Source organism: Dendrobates tinctorius, unplaced genomic scaffold, assembly GCF_039654945.1.
Source record: "Dendrobates tinctorius isolate UK_male_01 unplaced genomic scaffold, ASM3965494v1 ptg000222l, whole genome shotgun sequence".
In the NCBI taxonomy this organism is placed as follows: domain Eukaryota; kingdom Metazoa; phylum Chordata; class Amphibia; order Anura; family Dendrobatidae; genus Dendrobates; species Dendrobates tinctorius.
Window position 1 is genome coordinate 2,224,928 of NW_027361889.1, and position 22,573 is coordinate 2,247,500.

At 37.6% G+C, this 22,573-nt stretch overlaps 1 protein-coding gene across 1 annotated transcript; it reads right to left on the reverse strand.

Moving 5' to 3' along the window:
• Window positions 1-1,908: 1,908 nt before the first annotated feature.
• Window positions 1,909-10,904, reverse strand: UNCX (UNC homeobox). The gene is made up of 3 exons (XM_073555177.1): window positions 10,262-10,904; window positions 7,052-7,227; window positions 1,909-3,298 (listed from the first exon to the last, which is right to left on the reverse strand). Exons 1-3 carry the CDS (start codon window positions 10,518-10,520, stop codon window positions 2,276-2,278), a joined length of 1,458 nt encoding a protein of 485 aa, XP_073411278.1. The 5' UTR covers window positions 10,521-10,904; the 3' UTR covers window positions 1,909-2,275.
• Between the last annotated feature and the right edge of the window lie 11,669 nt (window positions 10,905-22,573).

Here is a 22,573-nt window from a genome sequence, read left to right on the forward strand (position 1 = left end):
GGGACTGAGGCTCAGAAATTCATTTGTGCCAGAGAGAAAAAGTAAAGCCTGACCGTCTGATTATTTTCAATTTATTTGCAAATAAAGGACTGATGACCAGGAGGGATCAGGGATATTTAACGAGGCTGTACACAGAATTCTAGCGCTGCACCGCCTCCCCCAGAATGAATGGCTTTAATAATTGGGATCTCAATGTCTTGGGGAATTGGTTGGTTCACACAAGGAAAGTGGTGGACAAATAACATTATATATATATACACACATAGATAGATAGATAGATCGATAGATAGATAGATAGATAGATAGATAGATAGATAGATAGATAGCTCTATATATATATATACACACATAGATAGATAGATAGATAGATAGATAGATAGATAGATTGATAAAAGATAGATCGATAGATGTTTAGATAGCTCTATATATATATATATACACACATAGATAGATAGATAGATAGATAGATAGATAGGTAGATAATAGATAGATAGATAGATAGATAATAGATGGATAGTCAATAGATAGATAGATAGAAATGAGATAGATCAATAGATGTATAGATATATATGTATATGTATAGATGTATATAGATGGATAGATAGATAGATATGGGATAGATAAATAGATAATAGATAGATAGATTATATATGGATAGATAGATAGATAGATAATAGAAGATAGATAGAATTATATAGAGATTTGCAGTCTTTGTATATACATATATATATGCAAAAAATGCAAATCTCTCTAAACAGAATTCTTTTCCATTTGCTTTATTTTGGGGGCCAGATGTCCTGGAGCCACCGAGGGTCCCCGAGGAGCCACAACCCTATTAGAACCAATGCTGTGTCTGAGGCGGATTGGCTGCGCCTGTCCTATTACAGGCGACACATGATCAATAGGCTGATAACAGCGCAACATCAATATAAGCGACAGAACAATGAGGGACATCACGGAGCATCTATCTTCATACAGCGCCGCTACAAGAGGCCGACAAAGCCGCAGCTCATGAACATTCCGCCCAGTATGCACGCTCACTCCCCCAGCTGCTGATGCTATTATTTTCCAATTTCAATTTGACACCCCAGCCTTTCATGCTAATTCTATTATTGTAGGAAGTTTATGTGATTTCATATCACTAGAAATCGGTAATGTATAATAACCCTTTGGGCAAGAAACTGAATCCCTGCAGCAGCCACCGGGAAAATAATTACTTTCATATCAAAACTCTGCAGGAGCCGGCCGGGTCCTATAGCCTGCAGCTCCTAACCTTGTGTGTGTCACCAGGCTAAGGGGGAGGAGGAGGAGGAGGAGGAGGCAATACACACAAACACACAAGAGGCAGGAAAAGAAGACATTCATGTCTCCTCCTGTATATATATATACTGCTCAGAAAAATACAGGGAACACTATAACATAGGATGTGCTATTTTACTGCTCTCTTTATTTTTTTTGAGCAGTATATATATATATATATAGACATATAGAGAGAGAAATATATTCTATATTTAAGTTCATTTATATATATATATATATATTATGTATAATAAAAATATAATATATATTGTATATATATATAATAAAAAATATCAATATATAAAATTAATTTAAAAAAAATCATAAATAACCATTAAAAATGTGCATGTCATATAATATAATTAAGCAATGCATGTGTAAATCTTGTAAATCTTAGAAAAGTGTGTATATACAGATATTTATATAACATTTATAAATATATATATATGTCTTAGTAGTCTTAGTAGATTAATGAAACATATTTTAAACATCCATATATAGATGTACATATTTATCTACATATAAATGTAGATATCTCTATATAAAGCAATGTGTACACCACCAGCCGCAGAAACAATTTACATATATATTTTTAAATCTTTATTTATCCAAAAAAAAAAAAAAGTTGTACATATATAAATATTTTTTATACATTTCTGCATTTTACAAGACTGAGGATTCTCGTTGCTTTTTTTTACAGTCTCTTTTGGGTTTATTGTTGTGTTTGATTTTATTTTTTCAATGAATATTATTATTTTTGTATTTGTTTTTTGTTTGTTTGTTTTTTTTATACCGTCGTCTCCTATAAAGTAGAGCTAAAGATGTCATTGCACCTGATTCTTAAAGGTTTCTTCTACAGGCTGAAGGCAGATATTTGTGGGTTCAGCTTTGGGAATGTATGAAGTAGTCTGTAGAGTCTTTGAGGATTGCTATTTTTTATGGTTTTGTTGTGTTTTTTTTATGGGTGGAGGAAGTTTTAATCCATATCTACTTCTTCACAGTCTATGCTTGGTTTGGGGGTGCAGGGAAGGGGTGCAGGGTCTGGACAGTCTGATGGGTCTCTGGGTTGGGTTTCTCCTGTTGTTGGGGACAGAGGAGACTTTGGCTCTGAAAAAGTGCTGTCCTGCGGCTGACCAGTCCCTGTGTCCCCTGAAGAAGCCTGGACATGGCAAGGAGAAACCTCTATGTGGCCAAGCCCTTCAGTCTTGCATATGGGAAGGCTGGCCTGGGCAGAGTTCGTACTGTTCCCGGGGTACATGTGTTTTGGAGAGGTACTCTGATTGGGTTGACTTGAGTTATTATTGTGATTGGAGTCTCTTTGACCCAAGTTTGTATTACTTTCCTGGGCTGAACTGTTTTTAACAGAAGTCTGTGGCACAATAAAGCCAAGAGGTTGGGTGATGGGGTAAAGTAAAAAGTGACCCTTGCCAATCAAGGTCCTAGGACCAGACAAACTGGGGAAGTCCACCCCTGCTTTCCTTTTGGGAGGTGAGTCCGACAGTAAACTTTCCACACTGAATGGGTTGAGTTTCTGGAAGGCAGAGCCTCTTCCATTTGCACACAAGCCTGAGTTGTGGGTGGCCTCTGTAGAGGAGTCCTTGTCGTTGACCCTGTCTTTTTGTCCTGTGGTTCTTTGGCTTGGGTAGAAGGCTGGCCCTGTGGGGTCACAGCTCGGCTGCGTTTGGTTTCGAGGGTCTGAATAAGTGGCCTCCATAGAGTTGGAGTCGTGAGTCTGGGAGAGGCCACTGTCACTGTCAGAGCTTGGGGTGTGGATGGACATTGATGGGGAGTGCTGGAGGCGAGACTGGTTCCTCAGCAGCTTCTTCTCCTGCTTCCTCTTCTTCTTCTCCATCTTCTCCAGCTCCTTTCTGGCTATCTCCTCCGGGTCCATGGGTTCTCCGCTGCAGGTGGTGGGATGGGAGTTATGGGCCGGTCTTCCTGGACCTTTCTTGGTGTTTTCTTTCTTTCTCCACTTTGCTCTGCGATTTTGGAACCAAACCTACAATGAAAATCAATTAACATTCAGCACTGGCCAGGCACACAATGTACTTGGGGCTGGACTGCTACCTACACGTGGCTTGGGGTGGGAGCTTTGTTTTTTAAGCTAAACTTGTGGATGTGGAGAAGTAATTGTCCTAAAATGTCCCAGTGGTGATAAGTGTTCCTTCAGAAGTATTCAGACTAGTCTCTCATGGATAATATGGATTGGAACCACTATCTATCTATTATCTATCTATTCATGATTTATATCAATATATTATCTATCTATTCATTCTGTCTATCTATTCTCACTATTCTATCTATCTATCTATCTATCTATCTATCTATCTATCTATCTATCTATCATCCTCATTCTTCTGTGGATTCCAAATAAAGTTCTATTAACTCATTATGCATACATTAGAGTTTTTTTAGTGATAACATTGGGGGGTCTTGCACCCATTTTTTCATTGGGAAAGTGCTACTTTTCTTTTTATCCATCTATCAATTCAGATCCTCCCTCGACTCTTCTACCTGTTTATCTATCTCTGGTTCTCTGGTCCTTCTTCTGTTGATTCCATAGAATCAAAGATCTGTCCATAATTAACAGGTTTTGGGGGATAACATGGGGTGGGGGTTGCACCCATTTCTTTCTGGGAAAAGTGCTGCTTTTATTTTTATCTATCCATCTATCTATTTACCTATCTATGGAGGAATAGTACCCATTTCTCTGTGGATTCCACACAATCAAAGTTCTTTTAACCAGTTATCCATATATAGCAGTTTTTTAAGATAACCCCAGGGGCTGTGCACCCAATTTTTTATGGGAAAAATGCACCCAATTTTTTTGGGAAAAGTGCTGCTTTTACTTTTATCTATCTATTATCTATCTATCTATCTATCTATCTATCTATCTGTTATCTGTTATCTATCTATCTATTATCTATTTTCTACCTATCATCTATCTATGGAGCATTGGTTGCCTTTCTTCTGTGGAGCCTACATAATCAAACTTCTTTTTAACCAATTACTCATGGAATAAGCATCTATTTATTAATATTTTGTGAAAATCCCATATTAATGCAAAATTTCCACCAGTACATTATATATATATATATATATATATATATATCCTAGAATTGCAGGAATACATCCGTCTGTTAGTGTGTTGGATGCTTCGTTTTGATCGTCTGCATGATTTTACGATGCCATTGTGACTTTTACGATCTTTTAAGCACATAAAAGTGTTGATCCAATTATTCCACCGATGTTAAAAGAAAAAAAAAGAAAAATGCAGCCGAAACTTGTAAAATTCTACATTGATAAGTACAAACATTACAAAACACGGTGGTAAATGATATTTCCAGGTTTTTTATACGAGAATCTCAAGAACCCTAGCAATAAAAAAAAAGTAAATCCAAAGGACGAGCAGTAACTAGATATCTGAGAATATCGATGCAGGAGCATGGGTGAATAATAAAAGCCAAACAGTAACTACAATCAGAACTGGAAATAAACAAAAATAAATAAATAAAAAAATAATTAATTAATTAAAAATGATGAAAACGTAAAAAAATGTTAGAAATGTTTCTATACACGGCTATGGATATAACAGTCCTTTTATGCCAAGTCATAAATTAACTCTATTTTCTATGTATTTATTGTTAGGTTAGATTTTTATTTCACGTGATTATTTTCTCACCCCACATAATTAAAAAAAAAATGTTGCAAAAATAAAATAAATTAATAATACTGATATCTATACAGACTATGTTTACTGTTTTGGCCCCCTCCTCCCTTTCCCCTCGCCTCCCCCCACCCTAGAAAAGCTTTTGTGTTAATTCCAGGCGGTTGCTGCCATTGAGAATTACCTCATTATGGAATTAAAGGGGAAAGTGAGGTCCAGGCTTCACTTAACAATCTCAGAACAAATTGGATGAAAAGGTTTGAAACCAGAAGAGGTCAGAAGGGGGGAGAGGGGCATTTTGTAAATATCCCTGGAAACAAAGCTAATGCTTTAATAATGCAGGGCTCCACTTCTTCTTTATTATAAACTCCACACCTCCAGGGTCTTAATTACACCCCTGGCCTCCTGCCTTTTACCTTTAAGCACTTTCACAGGGGGGTCTCCCCTGGTATTGAAGCCACTATATAATTCTGTGTTTATGGAAACTATAAGTAAACAATTAATGGAAAATTATATTTAATCACCTATATTAGCTGCAATATTGTTTCTCCCATGTATTTATGTCTCTATAAACAGTTTATGTGATCACTACATATGTAGTATTTGTATCTAAATCTATCTAAATATGTGTGTATGTATATAGAGACATAGTTCGATTGATAAATAGATTGATAGATACATATAAGAAAGAAACAGATAAAGAAAGAGGAAAAGAGAGAAAGAGAAAGAGAAAATAGGGAGGAAGCATGGATGAATTGATAGATAGAATACATATGAGAAAGAAAGAGGAAAAGAGAGAGAGAAAGAAAGAAAGAAAGAAAGAAAGAAAGAAAGAAAGAAAGAAAGAAAGAAAAAAAGAAAAATAGGGAGGAAGTATGGATGAATTGATAGATAGAATACATATGAGAAAGAAAGAGGAAAAGAGAGAGAGAAAGAAAGAAAGAAAGAAAGAAAGAAAGAAAGAAAGAAAGAAAGAAAGAAAAAAAGAAAAATAGGGAGGAAGTATGGATGAATTGATAGATAGAATACATATGAGAAAGAAAGAGAAAGAAAGAGGAAAAGAGAAAGAAAGAAAGAAAGAAAGAAAGAAAGAAAGAAAAATAGGGAGGAAGTATGGATGAATGGATAGAAAAAAAAGAGAAAGTAAGAAATGAGAACGATTAGAAATATCATAGAGAAATAGACAATAGATAAATAAATAGATCATAGATAGCTAGCTAAATAGATAAAGAACATAGAAAAAAAAGAATAAAAGACGAAGTAAGAAATAAGAGATAGATGATAGATAGATAAATAGATAGATAGATAATAGACACATAGGTAGATAATGATAAATAGATAATAGATAGATAGATAATAGGTAGATAGATAGGTAATAGGTAGATAGACAATGGATAGATAATAGGTAGATAGATAGATAATAGATATATAGACAATAGATAATAAATAGATACATAGATATTAGCTTGAGAGATAATAGATAGATAGATAGACAATAGATACATAGAAAGATAATAGATAGATAGTAGGTAGATAGATAGATAGATAGATAGATAGATAGATAGATAGATAGATAGATAGATGGAGTTTTTATTTCTATACTGTTATGTTAGGATTCCATCCAAATTATTACATTCAAAAATATTAATTTATTAAAATAAATATAATATATCAACATAAATTATAACTAAAGCAAAGTATAAACAACAAAAAAGACATAAAAGATATAAAAATAAATAAATAAAAGTCTAAGGTTCCTATAGAAATATCACCGGTATAGTTTGCAACGATGATTATTTTAATTCCCTTCAGTGTTTTGCCATAAACATGTAGGTATAAATAATTCATTAGATGTAATAATTCAAAGGCAAAGACATCTGTACAACATCGTAGATAATATCGCTGAGTTCATTTGAAGCACATTACACAAAGGGGATATGGAAATGCAAATAGAGACGCCACAGCTCGGAGAAGGCGCCTAATTAAAACGCAATTAAAGCTGCGATTCGGGGCTTATTTAGACAGTGCTGTGACTTTTCGCTCTTTTTTTGTGGGGTAATAGAATTGCGTTGTTTTTTTTTTTACCTGAACCCTAGATTCCACCAGGTCCAGCCTCAGGGCCAGGGCTTCTCTCATGAACACATCCGGATAGTGGCTTTCATTAAAGGCCTTTTCCAGCTCTTCCAGCTGCCATCCTGTAAAGTTGGTCCTGGTTCTCCTCCTTTTGCACCCTGGACTCTCCTTATCTGGGTCACTGGAGTCTAGAACGGAGCAGGTCAATGTCAGCAGATAGAAGGATGATGGAGCATCATCTCACCACAATATCAATATATAACATATAGTCTGTCCTGGGCTGCAGAGATAATGAAGGTAGGACTTTAGAGAGTTGTCTGAGCCACTGATCAAAGCCATTTTATGACCTATTCCCACGTTTGGGGAAGTGAATTTGAAAAATGGGAAAAGGGACCCCCTGCAGAGAAATGCCTTTTACATCCCTGGTTTGTGTTCCCCTTCCCACACATTGTCATCACCCCAGACCCTCATCTCCAGCTCTGTCACATGGGACCCCAACAGGGGGGAGAGAAGATTTTTTTTTTTCTTAAAAAAAAAAACAACATAAGTTGTAAAAAAACAACAAAAGTTGTAAATTTCGCAGGATATAATAACATGAATTGTAATATCTCAAAGTGAGGATGTGAAGAAAAGCAGATTGTGGCTGCTCAGCCTGTGACTTGCTGGGATTGTTTTGCCTCCAGTCCTGACACATGCTGTGATGTACACGTGTATGATGCACCCACATTGCCGGGGACCCCATAAAACGTCACTCTCCCATTTGTTTGGGGTTTTTTTCTTTCTAGTAATGGGGTGTGAATGAATGGTGCTAAATGGCTGGATAATGTTTTTTTTTGTAGTCGCTTTTGATCCTGGGTGTCACCTACTGCAGTTTGGACATATATATTTAGGGTTTATTTAATGACAGAACCCCCCCCCCCCCAGTATTTTACATTTATAGATCTGTATTAGTTACTAGATTATCAACCAAATTTAATAATATTGGCCATCTGCTATACTGAGCATTATATGGAGCACAGTGATTTCAGGCTTCACCTACAGAAAACTCCCTGCTGTGCCTTAGATAGAGATACAACCTATAGCACCCGATTATGACATGATCCCCCCATAAATGGGCATTACATAGAGACATGCAACTCACACCGCCTAGTGACTGACTCCCCTGGACTCAGCATTATATACTGATCTATACCTAGTCCCATCAGGCTTCTGCTCCTATTCCTGCTCATTATATACAGACTCATTATTCAGACACTGTTCATTGTATACTAATATTTAAGTAACAGAACCCAAGTATCATAAGCTTGTTCTCCTGCACAGTGCATTATATACAAATAGTATAGTGCCCACATATTTTAGGCTTTTCTCCACCACTGTGCCTTATAGCCACATGTTAGTATAATGCCCAGTGAGTTTAAGCTTGTTCTCCAGCACTGGTCATTGTACACCCATATAGTATAGTGCCCATACATATAAAGCTTTCCTCCAGCACTGTGCCTCATATACCTATATACTATAGTGCCCATATATATAAAGCTTTTCTCCAGAATTGTGCCTCATATACCCATATAGTATAGTGCCCATACATATAAAGCTTTCCTCCAGCACTGTGCCTCATATACCTATATAGTATAGTGCCCATATATATAAAGCTTTTCTCCAGAATTGTGCCTCATATACCCATATAGTATAGTGCCCATACATATAAAGCTTTTCTCCAGCACTGTGCCTCATATACCTATATAGTATAGTGCCCAGATATATAAAGCTTTTCTCCAGAATTGTGCCTAATATACCCATATAGTATAGTGCCATATATATAAAGATTTTATCCAGAACTGTACCATATATATATATATATATATATATATATATATATATATATATATATATAGTGTCCAGATATGTTAGTTTTTTTTCTCCGGCATTGTGCCTTATACATACATACAGTATAGTGTCCACATGTTTTAGGCTTTTCTCCTGCATTGTGTCTTATATAACCACATAATATAGTGCCCAGATATTTTTTTTTCTCCAGCACAGTGCCACATATATGTATATGTATATATATATATATATATATATATATATATATATATATAGTGCCCAGTTATTTTAGACTTGTTCTCCAACACGATGCATTGTATAGCCATATAGTATGGTGCCCAGATATTTCAGGCTTTTCTCCAGCACTGTGCCTTATGTGCACATACTATGGTACCCTGTTATTTCAGGTTTTTCTCTAGCATCTGTATATAACCAGCTGCCCCTCTTGTACTAATCATTGCACACCCGGTTATTTCCAATTCGGCATTACATCCAGCTCTATGACTCCAGGCCGCCCCTGTATAGCCCCCTGTTATTTCAGAGTTCCCCTCCAGCAGTGGGCATTCTATTCTGCAGGCTGCCCCTGTGTAGCCCCCTGTTATTTCAGGGTTCCCCTCCAGCAGTGGGCATTCTATTCAGCAGGCCGCCCCTGTGTAGCCCCCTGTTATTTCAGGGTTCCCCTCCAGCAGTGGGCATTCTATTCTGCAGGCTGCCCCTGTATAGCCCCCTGTTATTTCAGGGGTCCCCTCCAGCACTGGGCATTCTATTCTGCAGGCTGCCCCTGTGTAGCCCCCTGTTATTTCAGGGTTCCCCTCCAGCACTGGGCATTCTATTCTGCAGGCTGCCCCTGTGTAGCCCCCTGTTATTTCAGGGTTCCCCTCCAGCACTGGGCATTCTATTCTGCAGGCCGCCCCTGTATAGCCCCCTGTTATTTCAGGGTTCCCCTCCAGCACTGGGCATTCTATTCTGCAGGCTGCCCCTGTATAGCCCCCTGTTATTTCAGGGTTCCCCTCCAGCACTGGGCATTCTATTCTGCAGGCTGCCCCTGTATAGCCCCCTGTTATTTCAGGGTTCCCCTCCAGCACTGGGCATTCTATTCTGCAGGCTGGCTCCATAGCTCTGGGTATTATACAGACACATCAGGCTAGCCTTCCATGCACATAATACAGTATTATCCCTCCTTACTGTGCATTATATGGATCTGCAAGGGGTTTCTCCCAGCTCCCCTGTTATTTTAGGGTCCTGTGCATTATCTTTAGGTTTGTCCCCCATAGTAATGATCGCTCCCAGTGTTTACACATAGATCGATAAGTGACAGTTCCCAATGTCTCCTTCTCTACAGATACGTATATGATCCCAGCTCCCTTGTCAACCCTAGTAGTGTGAAGCTCTTACCTGACAACTTGTACTGCTGATTGTCTCCATTCATCCCACATCCAGAGGGGATGAGAGGGGTCGGATTGACCACAGAGGCAGAGCAGGACCCATTGAGTAATCCGTCTATGGAGAAGGGCACAGCGGCTGCAGACTGCAGCTGGTGGCTGGCTAACTCGTACACATGGTGATGGCTGAGGGGGTAGGGGAAGCCCACCATGCCACTCATGGAGCCTCCAAACTGGGCATGAGGATGCTCTAGGATCCTACTGTCCATCATCTCCCAGGCTAGGGCTGCCACAGCTGAGGGGCTGCTGCTGCTGCTGCTGCTGGTGGGACCTCAGTAAGCATGCAGTGACCAGTGAGGAGGGGACATGCCACCAGCACAGGATGAGCATTACTTTATCAACATCAAGCTCCCAATAATTAGCTCAGGCTTGGGGGAATTGGGGACCAATAAGAAACCTTAATCGCTCCTGACGTCAGAGACGTTGGCTTTGCAAGGAAACGTTTTCCATATCGATTGCTAATTATACCTGACATCCACCTCAATAAACAATATCAGGGCTGTCACAACAAGACAAGGGGGGCTGAGATAAGAACTACATCACAACAAGGGGAGGGGGCTGCCAGGGCTGGAGGAGAACCCAAAGCATCTGATTGATACCCAGCTAAATACTCTCTACACACAGAGGGAAAAAAAATCTGCTTCTTCTCCTTCTTCTCCTCCCCTCCCTTCTTCCAAGCACTAATAGATTTCACTTTAAACATTCTCAGGCTTGTTGTAGGGAATGCTTTTTTTTTTTTTTTTTTTTCACCCAGAAAATGCTTCTACTCTCTGAACCTTTAAAGTGATGTTGCTCCAATTACTGAGAGACATTGAGCAGCAAATAGACTGATCTAATAATAGGAGTATTCATCATCCCTTCTTTCCAAAGCTGTCACATTGAATTTAAAACTACAAGCCTCCTCATCTACTCACAGCACAGGCTCAAGCTTGCTTTCTCTTTTTTTTTTCCCTCCTTCATTTATTTTTTTTGTTTCCAATACAGTATTTAAAGATCTTATGTATTAGAGCTACAAGGGGGTCTCAGCCCTTATTGACAGACACCACCACCACCACCTCCCTCCAGGCTTGGCAGCAAAGGAGTTAATCGAATAGGTCTTCTTATTAGTTTTGCAATGATTAATGGGTGACATTGATTTATTTCAATAAGTGTGACTTTTTTTTTTTTTTTTGCTCTCTTTATTTTCTTCTTTAATGAATTGAGATTTATTTATCGTAGATGCAGTGGGAGTAAGTGAGGGTAAGGAGTAATTATTGGTTGGAGGCTATGTTATTATTATTATTTTTTTTATTTTAATAGATATTACTATTTTCTTACTATTATTCTTAATAATATTATTATTATTGATTTTAATAGATATTACTACTTTCTTATTATTATTCTTAATATTATTATTTATTTTAATATATATTACTACTTTCTTATTATTAGTCTAAATAATATTATTACTTTTAATATTATTATTAATAGACAAAGAAAATAGTAAAAGTAATATCTACTAAAATTCATGATAAGATTATTAATAATAATAATAATAATAATAATAATATTATTAATTAATAATAGACAAAGAAAATAGTAAAAGTAAACATGTACTAAAAATTAATGATAATATTATTATTAATAATATATGAAGAAAATAGTTAAAGTAATATCTACTACAATTAATGATATTATTATTATTATGATTATTATTATTATTATTATTATTAATAATTGACAAAGAAAATGGTGAAAGTAATATCCACTAAAATTAATGTTAATATTATTATTAATACTATTATTATTAGTAGTAATAGATGAAGAAAATAGTAAAAATAATATCTAATAAAATTAATAATGCAATTAATAATAATAATAATAATAATAATAATGATGAGAAAATGGTAATCGATAACTACTAAAATAAACAAAAAGTAATACAGTAAATGACACAAATAATAATAATACTAGCAACAATAAAGCTAATAAAGAAAGATAAAACCAATAATAAACATCATAAAAAATAGCAGTGACTAATATTATTATTATTATTATTATTATTATTAATAATGATAATAAGACGACGAAGATAAAGATGAAGAAAATAGTAATAAATAACTATAGTAATATTTACTAAAACAAAAATAATAATAGAAATGCAAAAAAAAATATTAACAGCAATAAGGCAAATAAAAATGACAAAACAACTAATAATAACAAACATCATCCTAATAACAACATAAAAGAAAATCATAATAGTAGTACAAAAAATATATATAATAAACTATGACATTATCACCCCTATAGCAGAGGGGCGACTGTCACCTTAATTCTTCTACTTCCTTTAAAGACATGAAGGAAATCACAGAAGTGTAAATATTTCAATTACACAGGATGAGAGGTCTGCATTCTCCTTTTTAGGTTGAGCCTAAAATATACCCCACTGTTCTGTGTATCCAGGGAGATGAGTATATTGCTAGGCTTAAATATTCTAGCAGATCTCCCCCTTATCACCAGATAACCAGAAAATACATGACCCAGAAGTGGATAGGGAGATAAGAGACACAGGGATAATACACATGATAAATAATATATTAGAACTTTACTTTTTTTATATATTTATATATAATATCCTGAAAGGTTCAGATTGGATTTTATATCTGTTTTAAAATGCCGAATGATTTATGTTTAGGTAAAAATAGAATAGAAAGAAGAAGGAGAGTGTGAATATTACTGTGTTATAGCCTATATAGTGCTCTGTACATTACATATATATTCACACAACCCTATGTATCTATATATATATATGTGAGTATTATATATATATATACACACACACATATATATGTGTATATACTGTATATACACATATATTCACAAAGACACGTTTAAGAAACATATATATATATATATTATGCCATATAATGTGTCACACACATATAGACATTTATATCTATTATATCTTACATTCTTATATTACAAATACATATACTGTATATAGTGCAACCTATTTATTGTGGCCTATATTTCACACACACACACACATAGAGAGTGTCCTTACATTACACATTCACCCACGCATAAAAGTTCACAAAGCATAACCAAAACCTTCCACCCCGGTCTTTTCACCACATTTTACACCGGTGTCTATTAGTGCGGCGTCATTACAGCTTTATACGTGTATTATTCTTTCCAGTGTGTTATGCATTTGTGTGTTGATCCATACTATCGTTTCTATTGTCAATATTAGATTTGATCACATTAATGATATTTAATGCTGTTTTATGGGTGATCAGTTTTTGTGTAACACCTTCTATTTTTATCTTATGTAATATTATTGATATTATTACTATTATTGGTCATACGTCTCATAGGAGGTGTTTTGGGCCCTTTACACTGTTATTCACATTTGTGATAATGATCATACCAGTAATGCCTGGTGGCCTATAACTGAATACTTTGGGGGTGATTATACATTTATTACTATAAAGTTGTTTTACTACTACTTATAAGCCTTTAATAAAAGTTTTTAGGGTGTTGTTATATTTGTTGCAATTTTCTTCTTCTTCTTCATAATCATCATCTTCTTCCTCTTCCTCTTCTTCCTCTTCCTCTTCTTCTTCTTCCTCTTCTTCTTCCTCTTATCCCTCTTCCTCTTCTTCCTCTTCCACTTCCTCTTCTTCCTCTTCCTCTTCTTCTTCATCCTCTTCTTTCTCTTCTTCTTCCTCTTCTTTCTCTTCTTCCTATTCCTCTTCTTCCTCTTCTTTCTCTTCTTCTTCCTCTTCTTCTTCCTCTTCTTTCTCTTCTTCTTCCTATTCTTCCTCTTCTACCTCCTCTTCTTCCTACTATTCATCTTCTTCCTCTTCTTCTTCTTCTTCTTCTTCTTCTTCTTCTTCTTCTTCTTCTTCTTCTTCTTCTTCTTCTTCTTCTTCTTCTTCCTCTTCTACCTCCTCTTCCTCTTCTTCCTCTTCCTCCTATTCCTCTTCTTCCTCTTCCTCTTCTTCTTCCTCTTCTTTCTCTTATTCTTCCTCTTCTTCTTCCTCTTCTACCACCTCTTCTTCCTCCTATTCCTCTTCTTCCTCTTCCGCTTCTTCTTCTTCTTCCTCTTCTACCACCTCTTCCTCTTCTTCCTCTTCCTCCTATTCCTCTTCTTCTTCTTCTTCTTCATATTATTGTTATGATGTAATAGTAAAAAATAATAAAATGTATTTGATTAATTGCGCGTTGCACATATAGCGCCATCATATTCCGTAGCGCTTTACAGACATCATCATCACTGTCCCCATTGGAGATCACAATCTAAACTTCCTGTCTGTACGTCTTTGAATAATATTAATATAATTATCAATGCAAGCTAGGTTCCTAAAAGGCATGATGTATTATTATTTTTACTATCATTATTAATTTTTATAATATTATTACTAATACTACTACTACTAATAATGTTGGTAAGAATAATAATGCATTGTGGCGTGAAGCAACCTACCTTGCAGTGAGGATACATTAATATTTTATTATTAATAATAATAATAATAATAATAATAATAATAAATCATATTAATAATACTATGTAGTGGCCTGAAGCAACCTACCTTGCTGTGAGGATGCAGTTATTATTATTATTGTTATTTTATTATCACTACTACTACTAATAGTACATTGTGGCATGAAGGACCCTACCTTGCAGTGATGATACATTTATAATTATTATTTTATTATTTTGTGTTATTATGTCCCGTTATGTTGGCTCTATGACATTGCACGCAGTAATACCCCCAGTATTATATCTAGACCGGCACATCGGGTCTTTAGGGGTGTTGATCTACTCTAGAATTTATCAGCTTTGTGTAGTAAAAAGTAGAGATAAGGAACCAGTGTCGGTATTAATTTTCAGGTCAGGGGCCAAGGGCTTCACTTTTCTCCATAATTTAATTTCTTTCTCAATAAATACTAAATGTAAACTGTGTCCTCTGCACCACATTTTGCCTGTAGCAATAAACGCCTCATTTTCTGTCGGATTTTTTCAGGAGAGGAATGCAGGGAGGAAACGTGTTTCTGAATACAGAATGGTAATCAAGTCCCGGAGAAGAAAAGGGACTTTTTCTCTCAATCTCTCTCTCTTTATAATAAAGAATTAATTCGACTTTATTTATCCCATTTTCTAGAGCTGACAGAATGTTAATTTGAGTTGAAATTTCTCTCGCCTCTCACTCCGTGACCCCTTGCACCCAGATTGGCGTGTTGTAATAACCTGAATCTTTCAACAGAAGCCTCGATAATTGTTACCTTATTAGCATGCAAATTGTTTAATTAATATTATTATGAAGAAGCATATAATCCGTCCCTCACTTGACCCTGAGTCCACATAGCAACTGCCTTTGTGAATTTCAATGTGTAAATGTTTTAAATCGACTCTGTTTGAATGTAGCAAGAAGCTTTAAAAATAAGATCTCTTAAAGAGCGCGAGAGCCGCCTTGAAAGGAGGCCTTGGCTTTGATGCATCTACAAGCTCTCATATCTCTTTCTGGGCCTTTCAATCTAAACACAAGTCATGCAAGTCGTTTTATTCTTTTTTTGTATTATTATTATTTTTTCTTTTTTTTTTTGAACATCAAAATTTAATAATTGCCTCCTTGTCAATTGGTTTCTTTAAATGCAACCCCCTTGAATCCTGAGTGCTGTTCCAAGCAAACAGAACTCACAGCAGCTCAGTGAAAAGCAGCCCTTGACATCAAGTCCTGGGAGACACTGCATTTAAATCCCTTTTTCTGCAGCCGAGTGACATTGTCAGATGCTGCCTTTAATTAACTTGATAATAAGACGTACAAGGCTTGGATTCGGGAAGCCTGCGTGAGGCGGATTCTTTCTACTTTTATAGCAATCTGCTTGGTTTATCTCCCCATACTGGGTCTTCATGGCTTCAGCGAAGTCCCATATAGACGGTTGGAAGGACGATCTTGCGGTTAGATGGGTTCCTAACTAGAAGATCTGGGTCCAAATGCAAAATCTGGTTCCCCCAATTATCCTATGGTTCTGGTCTCATAAGAGGGACTTTTGGCCACTTTAGGCTCAGCCGTAACCTCCCCATATTTGCATGCCCCAAAGTCTCATATACAGTAATGCTGATATTTGCTGGAATCTAAAGATACAGAGGTAGTTGAGCTTTTCTTGTAGTTTTGCTAGGGCTGAAGGAACTGGCGGACAAAAGGGCCCCTGTGCAAGAACGGTATATGGGCACTTTGCCCAAAAGCTCAACCTGCTTTGGGGGTAGAAATGGGCCTCCTTACCTCTTGAGTCCCTATGTAGCCAAATCGGTTGCACTGATGATATGTCCGCCCCTGGCTGAAGGTAAACCTTACGTGTTATGTCAAGTTATAAACTGAAACTAATAGCCATAAAGAGTTAATTGCCACCTACGTATTTGGTTCCAAGCCCCTAAGTATACAGTCCAGGACTTCCGAATTGTCATTCAGCCTTCCATTACTGATGAAAGCAATTGAGCAATGGCAGCGCTCTACGAACTGTCCTAGATGCAATATAATGGTATATCTGCTTTCCTATACATCCTGACTCTGTGTTACATGTACCCCAGGGGGTCTATGCCATGTCTCTTGTGGGTTCTTGTAGTCCTGATGCGGTGCTTATAATAGGCGGCACAGTGTATGGTCCAAGCACCAGAGCATTTTTATGCAATTTATTTGGGTAAGAGGGTACCTGGGTTGAAACAATGAGATTTGCGCAAGAGTTCTGATACTAGCAAATATACAACCCGGGAATGACACTTGTGGTGCCATATATGACTTAAGAAATAACAAGCTCAAGATTTGGATGGAGGTTTCCCAAGTGTGATGTACAGTTTACAGTTTTTTTTTAACCATCTTTGGCTCAATCTCAAGCCATGGCAACTTGATGGATGAACACTCTTCAGCCTAGATAGGTCCACCAAGGTCTTCTCCACCATTATCTTGATATCAAGCCATCAGGTTTCTGGTCTTACATTTCGCCTTGTTCCTTCTATTTCTCCGGCCATGATGTCCTTCTCCAGTGATCGCTCTCTTCATATGATGTGTCCACAGTAGGCAAGTTGTAGTTCGGTGTTCCTTGCTTCACACTACATGTCTGACTTGAGAATACAGCACAGTCTAGAAATTATAGTTTTGCCTATGAATAATCATAAATAAAATAGTATAAATAACTATGGAGTTAACGGAGTTAATCCACTGCTCGATCACTAGATTCCCCCATGTAAAAATAAAAACAGCCTGTACTCACCTCCAGTGCCATTCTTGCAATGTCATCACCCGGCCTGACATTATTATGTCACTTGAGCCACTAATGGGTCACTTCACGATCACTTCTTTTGGATGAAACTGACATCCGGAGAAGGTGATAGAGCAGCAGCAGTTCTGACTTCCTCCGAAGGAAGTAATAGGGAAGCGGCCAATTAGCGGCCGATGATTGGCTGCAGGGCTTCCTTAACATAACATCACTCAAGCCAACAGCAGACTCGGCGTCAACATCGCTGCATTGGTGTCTACATAGAAAGTGAGTAAAAAATGCTTTTATTCTATGTGGGGGACTATTCTAATTGAGAAGGGGTTGTCCACTACTTGGACAATCCCTTCTCAATTACAATAGTCCCCCGTGTAGAACAAAATCACCGTTTACGCACTTCCTGTGTGGATGCCGATCCAGCGATGTCTACGCCGGGTCTGCCCTTTGCTCGTGTGATGTTATGGAGGCCCCCATACACATTATACTAATGTCAGCTGAGCCCAAAAATATCAGCCAATAACCCAATGTATATAAGCTCCCCAACGCTCTCCTGACAGTTCATGCCAACTCAAAGAAGAATTTCAACAGCTGATTCTTTTGTTTGGCAGGGAGATAAGCCGCAATCAGAGGAGTCTCCTTGTGTAAGGGGGAGTCGGAAGAGATGGCTGCCAAATGAATGATTATTTAGCCAACCACTATCTACCGTGTATGTGGACATTTAGGCCATGTGTCCATATATCTGGACCATCTATATCACATTTTTGTGCTTTAAATTGATGACAGCTGAATTCAAAATTACATTAGGTTTGTTTTTTTACCAATTTCTACTGCAAGACTGATGAGCTGGATCAAAATATGCAACATAAAGCATTTGCATAAGAATGATAAATGTGTTCTAACGCCCCAATATTCAAGTTTTCTGGGGTGATTGCATTGGAAAGAATGGCGTCCATGACCATAGCCCACCTGCAATGCCCTTACTCCGTAATTCCAGCATTTCTTGGAGAATATGGCTCATGCTACACTATAGTAAAAGCACCCTTTACTCACTCACACACTCTCTAATGGTAAAGTACACTGGTGGGCAAAGGCCATCTTTAACTTTCATCCTGTGGACTATTACAAGGAAGCTACTCAAACTGATTTCTCACATTTCTTGCTACTTTTATTGGCTAGTTCCACACATACCAATATTTTAGACCTAACTAAAAGAATATTTGCATTGAATGTGCCCTGGGTCAGAAAGCCCCTTCCATAAAGAGGCAGGAAAGTCAATTTTTATGCAGGTGGTCATAGACACCAATTGTTTGTGGTGTACTTTGATAAGTAGTCCCATTAAAATTGGCATTATTGGCAACCCAACCCTAGTCCAAAGGTAACCTCAACATATCATAGTGTGAGGATATGCCATAAACCCAACTCCTGATGCATTAAAAGTAGGGATGAGTGGACCCGTGGAGGTTCAAGCTCTAGTACCAAAAGTCCAGTTTGGGTACCAGAACTGTACACAAACTTGAACCAGAAGCCAAACCCAACTGAAAACAATGGAGACCTGGGATTTTTGAACCCAAATCTCTCTCTCTCTCTCTGCAATGGGCTTCCCCTGGACCTCCAAACATTGTAAAGGACTTCTGGGGTTAAGTGTTTGTTTAGCACCAGACAGCAACTCTCTGGTCGAAAAGTCGAACTTTTATGTTTGGGTCCTCTCATCCCAAAATTAAAGGAATTAAATCATCTGTGTAATAGTAAGAAAATATTAAAAGCATGGCTTTTAGTGGCACTTGAGGAGAGGAGTCATAAAATTTGGTGGGCCAACAAGATTTTAGAGTTAGAAGAAAAATGTCTCCAAAAAACTCTAAATCCTCCTGGTTTTTAACCCAGTCCTTATAAAACAATTTGCATCAGCATGTTCGTTTTCCAACAATCATTAACACTGAACTGAACAAACTCAATTTAATCCTAACGGTTGTTCTCGTCCATATATATATATAGATGACAAGCTTCTTGGGTTAGGAGGCCATAGTCACCACCACTAACTCAGTAGCGTCCCAGCCAATTTGCGCTTTTGCTATTGATCAGCTGTAATAAATACAATGTAATTTCATTAAAAGTAGATTAAAAAGCTACAGTGCCATGTAATCCATTCCTCAGGCCTGTGTTTCCTCCATGGTATAATGAAAAGAGGAGGGGGATATGGAAGTTTGTATATGGAGACATCAATTATCTAATGAAGGTAGCTTTTCTAGACAGCCTTTGGGAGAGTCTGTTTTGGCTGACAATCACGTTACTTGCCAAAACACTGACACCACTGTGATATACGGTGCCAATAAAAGGACGGGTATCCTACTGAATATAATTATACAGAATTTGGATCACAAACACTCAATTAGTTGACATGTAAAATGTATTTTTCCACAAGGATGAAAATTTTACCGAGTTTGTCAGTTGTTACAATACGGTTTATGTTTGTAGGATCGTTGGCACTATGAGGTGTAATGATACAATTATACATGAAGACTCATGTATGAACCCATTAAAGTATATTTTCTACAATTATTATTTACATCTATTGTTATTAAAATATTTCTAATTTCTCATATTTAATACTTAGTAGTTGGGTTCTTCTCATTGATGCAAATTAGTTCTAAAAGGAGTTGTCCTGGATTCGAAAAACAGCAGCTTTCTTAAAAGTTTATGTTCAACTTTTTCAAGGGGTAAAATTGCAAACCGCTAGGAAAAAAACATGAAACCTTGGAATTTATCTCTTTTTTAGGGCTCAAACAGATTTTCATTTTTCTCACGTAAGAAAAAGATGGACCAATTATTTTGATTAGAGTTTGATCAGAGTTTTGGTCCAAGTGTCATCCATTTTTCTTGTACATGGAGAAAAAAAATAAAAGAGTTAGAAGAGTTTCTCCACCTTTTCCTTTCCAATAGTCTGTGAAAATCGGATCGCAGACAGACAGATTTTTTTCAATGACCCATGGGCTTGCATTGCCGATTTTGATTTTAAGGCCCCGTCACACACAGCGATCTCGCCAGCGAGATCGCTGATTTTGTGACGCCACAGCGATCTCGTGTGACATGTGTCAGTGACCAGCCCCCCTGCCGGGTATCGCTGATCGCGCTCCATCGTCCTGGGCTGTTTTTTGATTGTTGCTCTCCCGCTGGCCAGCGCGCATCGCTGCGTGTGGCAGTGAGAGACCAGCGATCAGCGACGCTGGTTTCCAATGTAAACATCGGGTAACTAAGAGCCGCGTGGCTCTTGGATACCCGCTGTTTACCTTAGAAACCAGCATGCACGCTGGTTTCTAGGGTAAACAGTGGGTATCTAAGAGCCGCGCGGCTCCAGGATACCCGCTGTTTACATTGGAAACCAGCTTGCTCGCTGATCCTGATCGCTGGAGGGGCTGTATGTGACAGCTCACCAGCGATCAGCCTAACGATGTCCCAGCGATCCCATCCATGTTGGATCGTTGGTGGGATCGCTGGGACATCGTTATGTGTAACGGGGCCTTTACCCTCTCATAAAATCAGACATGTCTCCCCAAATTTTCCCCAGGCCGCTTGGTCCTTGAAAGTTACAGATATATGAATCTATCACAGGTAGGAGTGCTATCCATTATAACCACAGACAGCACTCGCTTGTGAAAATCGGACATCTGAACCCCAGCTAAAATTGCCAAGGCGGTTCCTGGATACTCTACCAAATGTTTTAGTGGTTGTGATTCTGACGGGGATATGTAACATATTTGGTGGATGTGCTCCGTGGGGCACAGATTTTGTGCGAGGGTATATCACCTTGTTCTTTCAATCACAAACACTAACCTTAAAAAAACCCTTGGGAAGCCTTGTTTAATAAACGTACCCTTACCATCCCTAAACACACCCAAATTCTCATGTCATTTATATTCCTAGCGGCCAAGCAAACTATAGCATTGGCCTGGAAAATATCAGGTTTAGATCTATCAAGAGACGCCTTTCTTGGTATATGATCAGTGAAAAATCATCTGCCATACTTATGGATAAAGTCCGTAAATTTGAGAAAATTTGGCTTCCCTGGGTGGATTAAGCCAACCACACCCCCTTCACCACACCATCACTTTGTCTACATGCTTCTGACTCCTCAGACTCTTCCTAATTCTTCATATTGAATTACACTCGACTAACCCCCCCCTTGGGCTCCTTTTGCCTCCTCATTTACACTCTATTCCTTCCCGCCAGTTCCAACTTAATGTTCGGAATTTGATCACTACAATGTACTTGTTTGTCAATTGAATAATTCTCCAATAAAAATCTATTGTTTAAAAAAAATATATCGGACATCTTAATGAGCCCTTGAAACCCTCTTTTCTCAAGAATGGATCAATTTTTAATTCTATTGTTTCCTTCTCACGACTGAGGTTACCGGTCAATGCAGTGGTCTATCAGACCTTTAAAAGCTCTTTAAGAAGTTTAACATAACTGATGCACTGGATACTTTAGAAATCTATGCAATCACATCCAGTATCCGTTCCCTTATGGTGTTTTACCACCATGCTAGAGTGCTAGAGGGCCAAAACCAGTTATTGGCATAAATGGAAATAAGGTCTAATGTTTGTGTGATTTATATCAGAAAAATGTGGAAGCTCGCTTACGGTATTTATTATTGTAACTTCTCTACTAATAACGCGCAGTCAACCAAAACAACATTAAGAGACCCTTACAACCTTCAAAGATGGCAAATAGTGAAGTTTTTGAGTGGACTTCTTAATTGGTTCCCTACTGACCATCATGTAAACTTGGCAATAGCTCAAAAATGTTTACATGTCCATACCCCATCCTTAGCCTAGTTGCAGTCAATGTGTCTCTAGTTTGTTAACTTTTGCTTCATGGCCAAAAAACTTGAGGGGAACTTTGCTCTTCTGGAGCCCTCTATGGTGCCTGGTAGATTGACCAATTTTTCCGGGACGTAAGTTAAGATATATGACAGCAAAGTGTGATAGTACCACATAAAGACTTCCCCCAA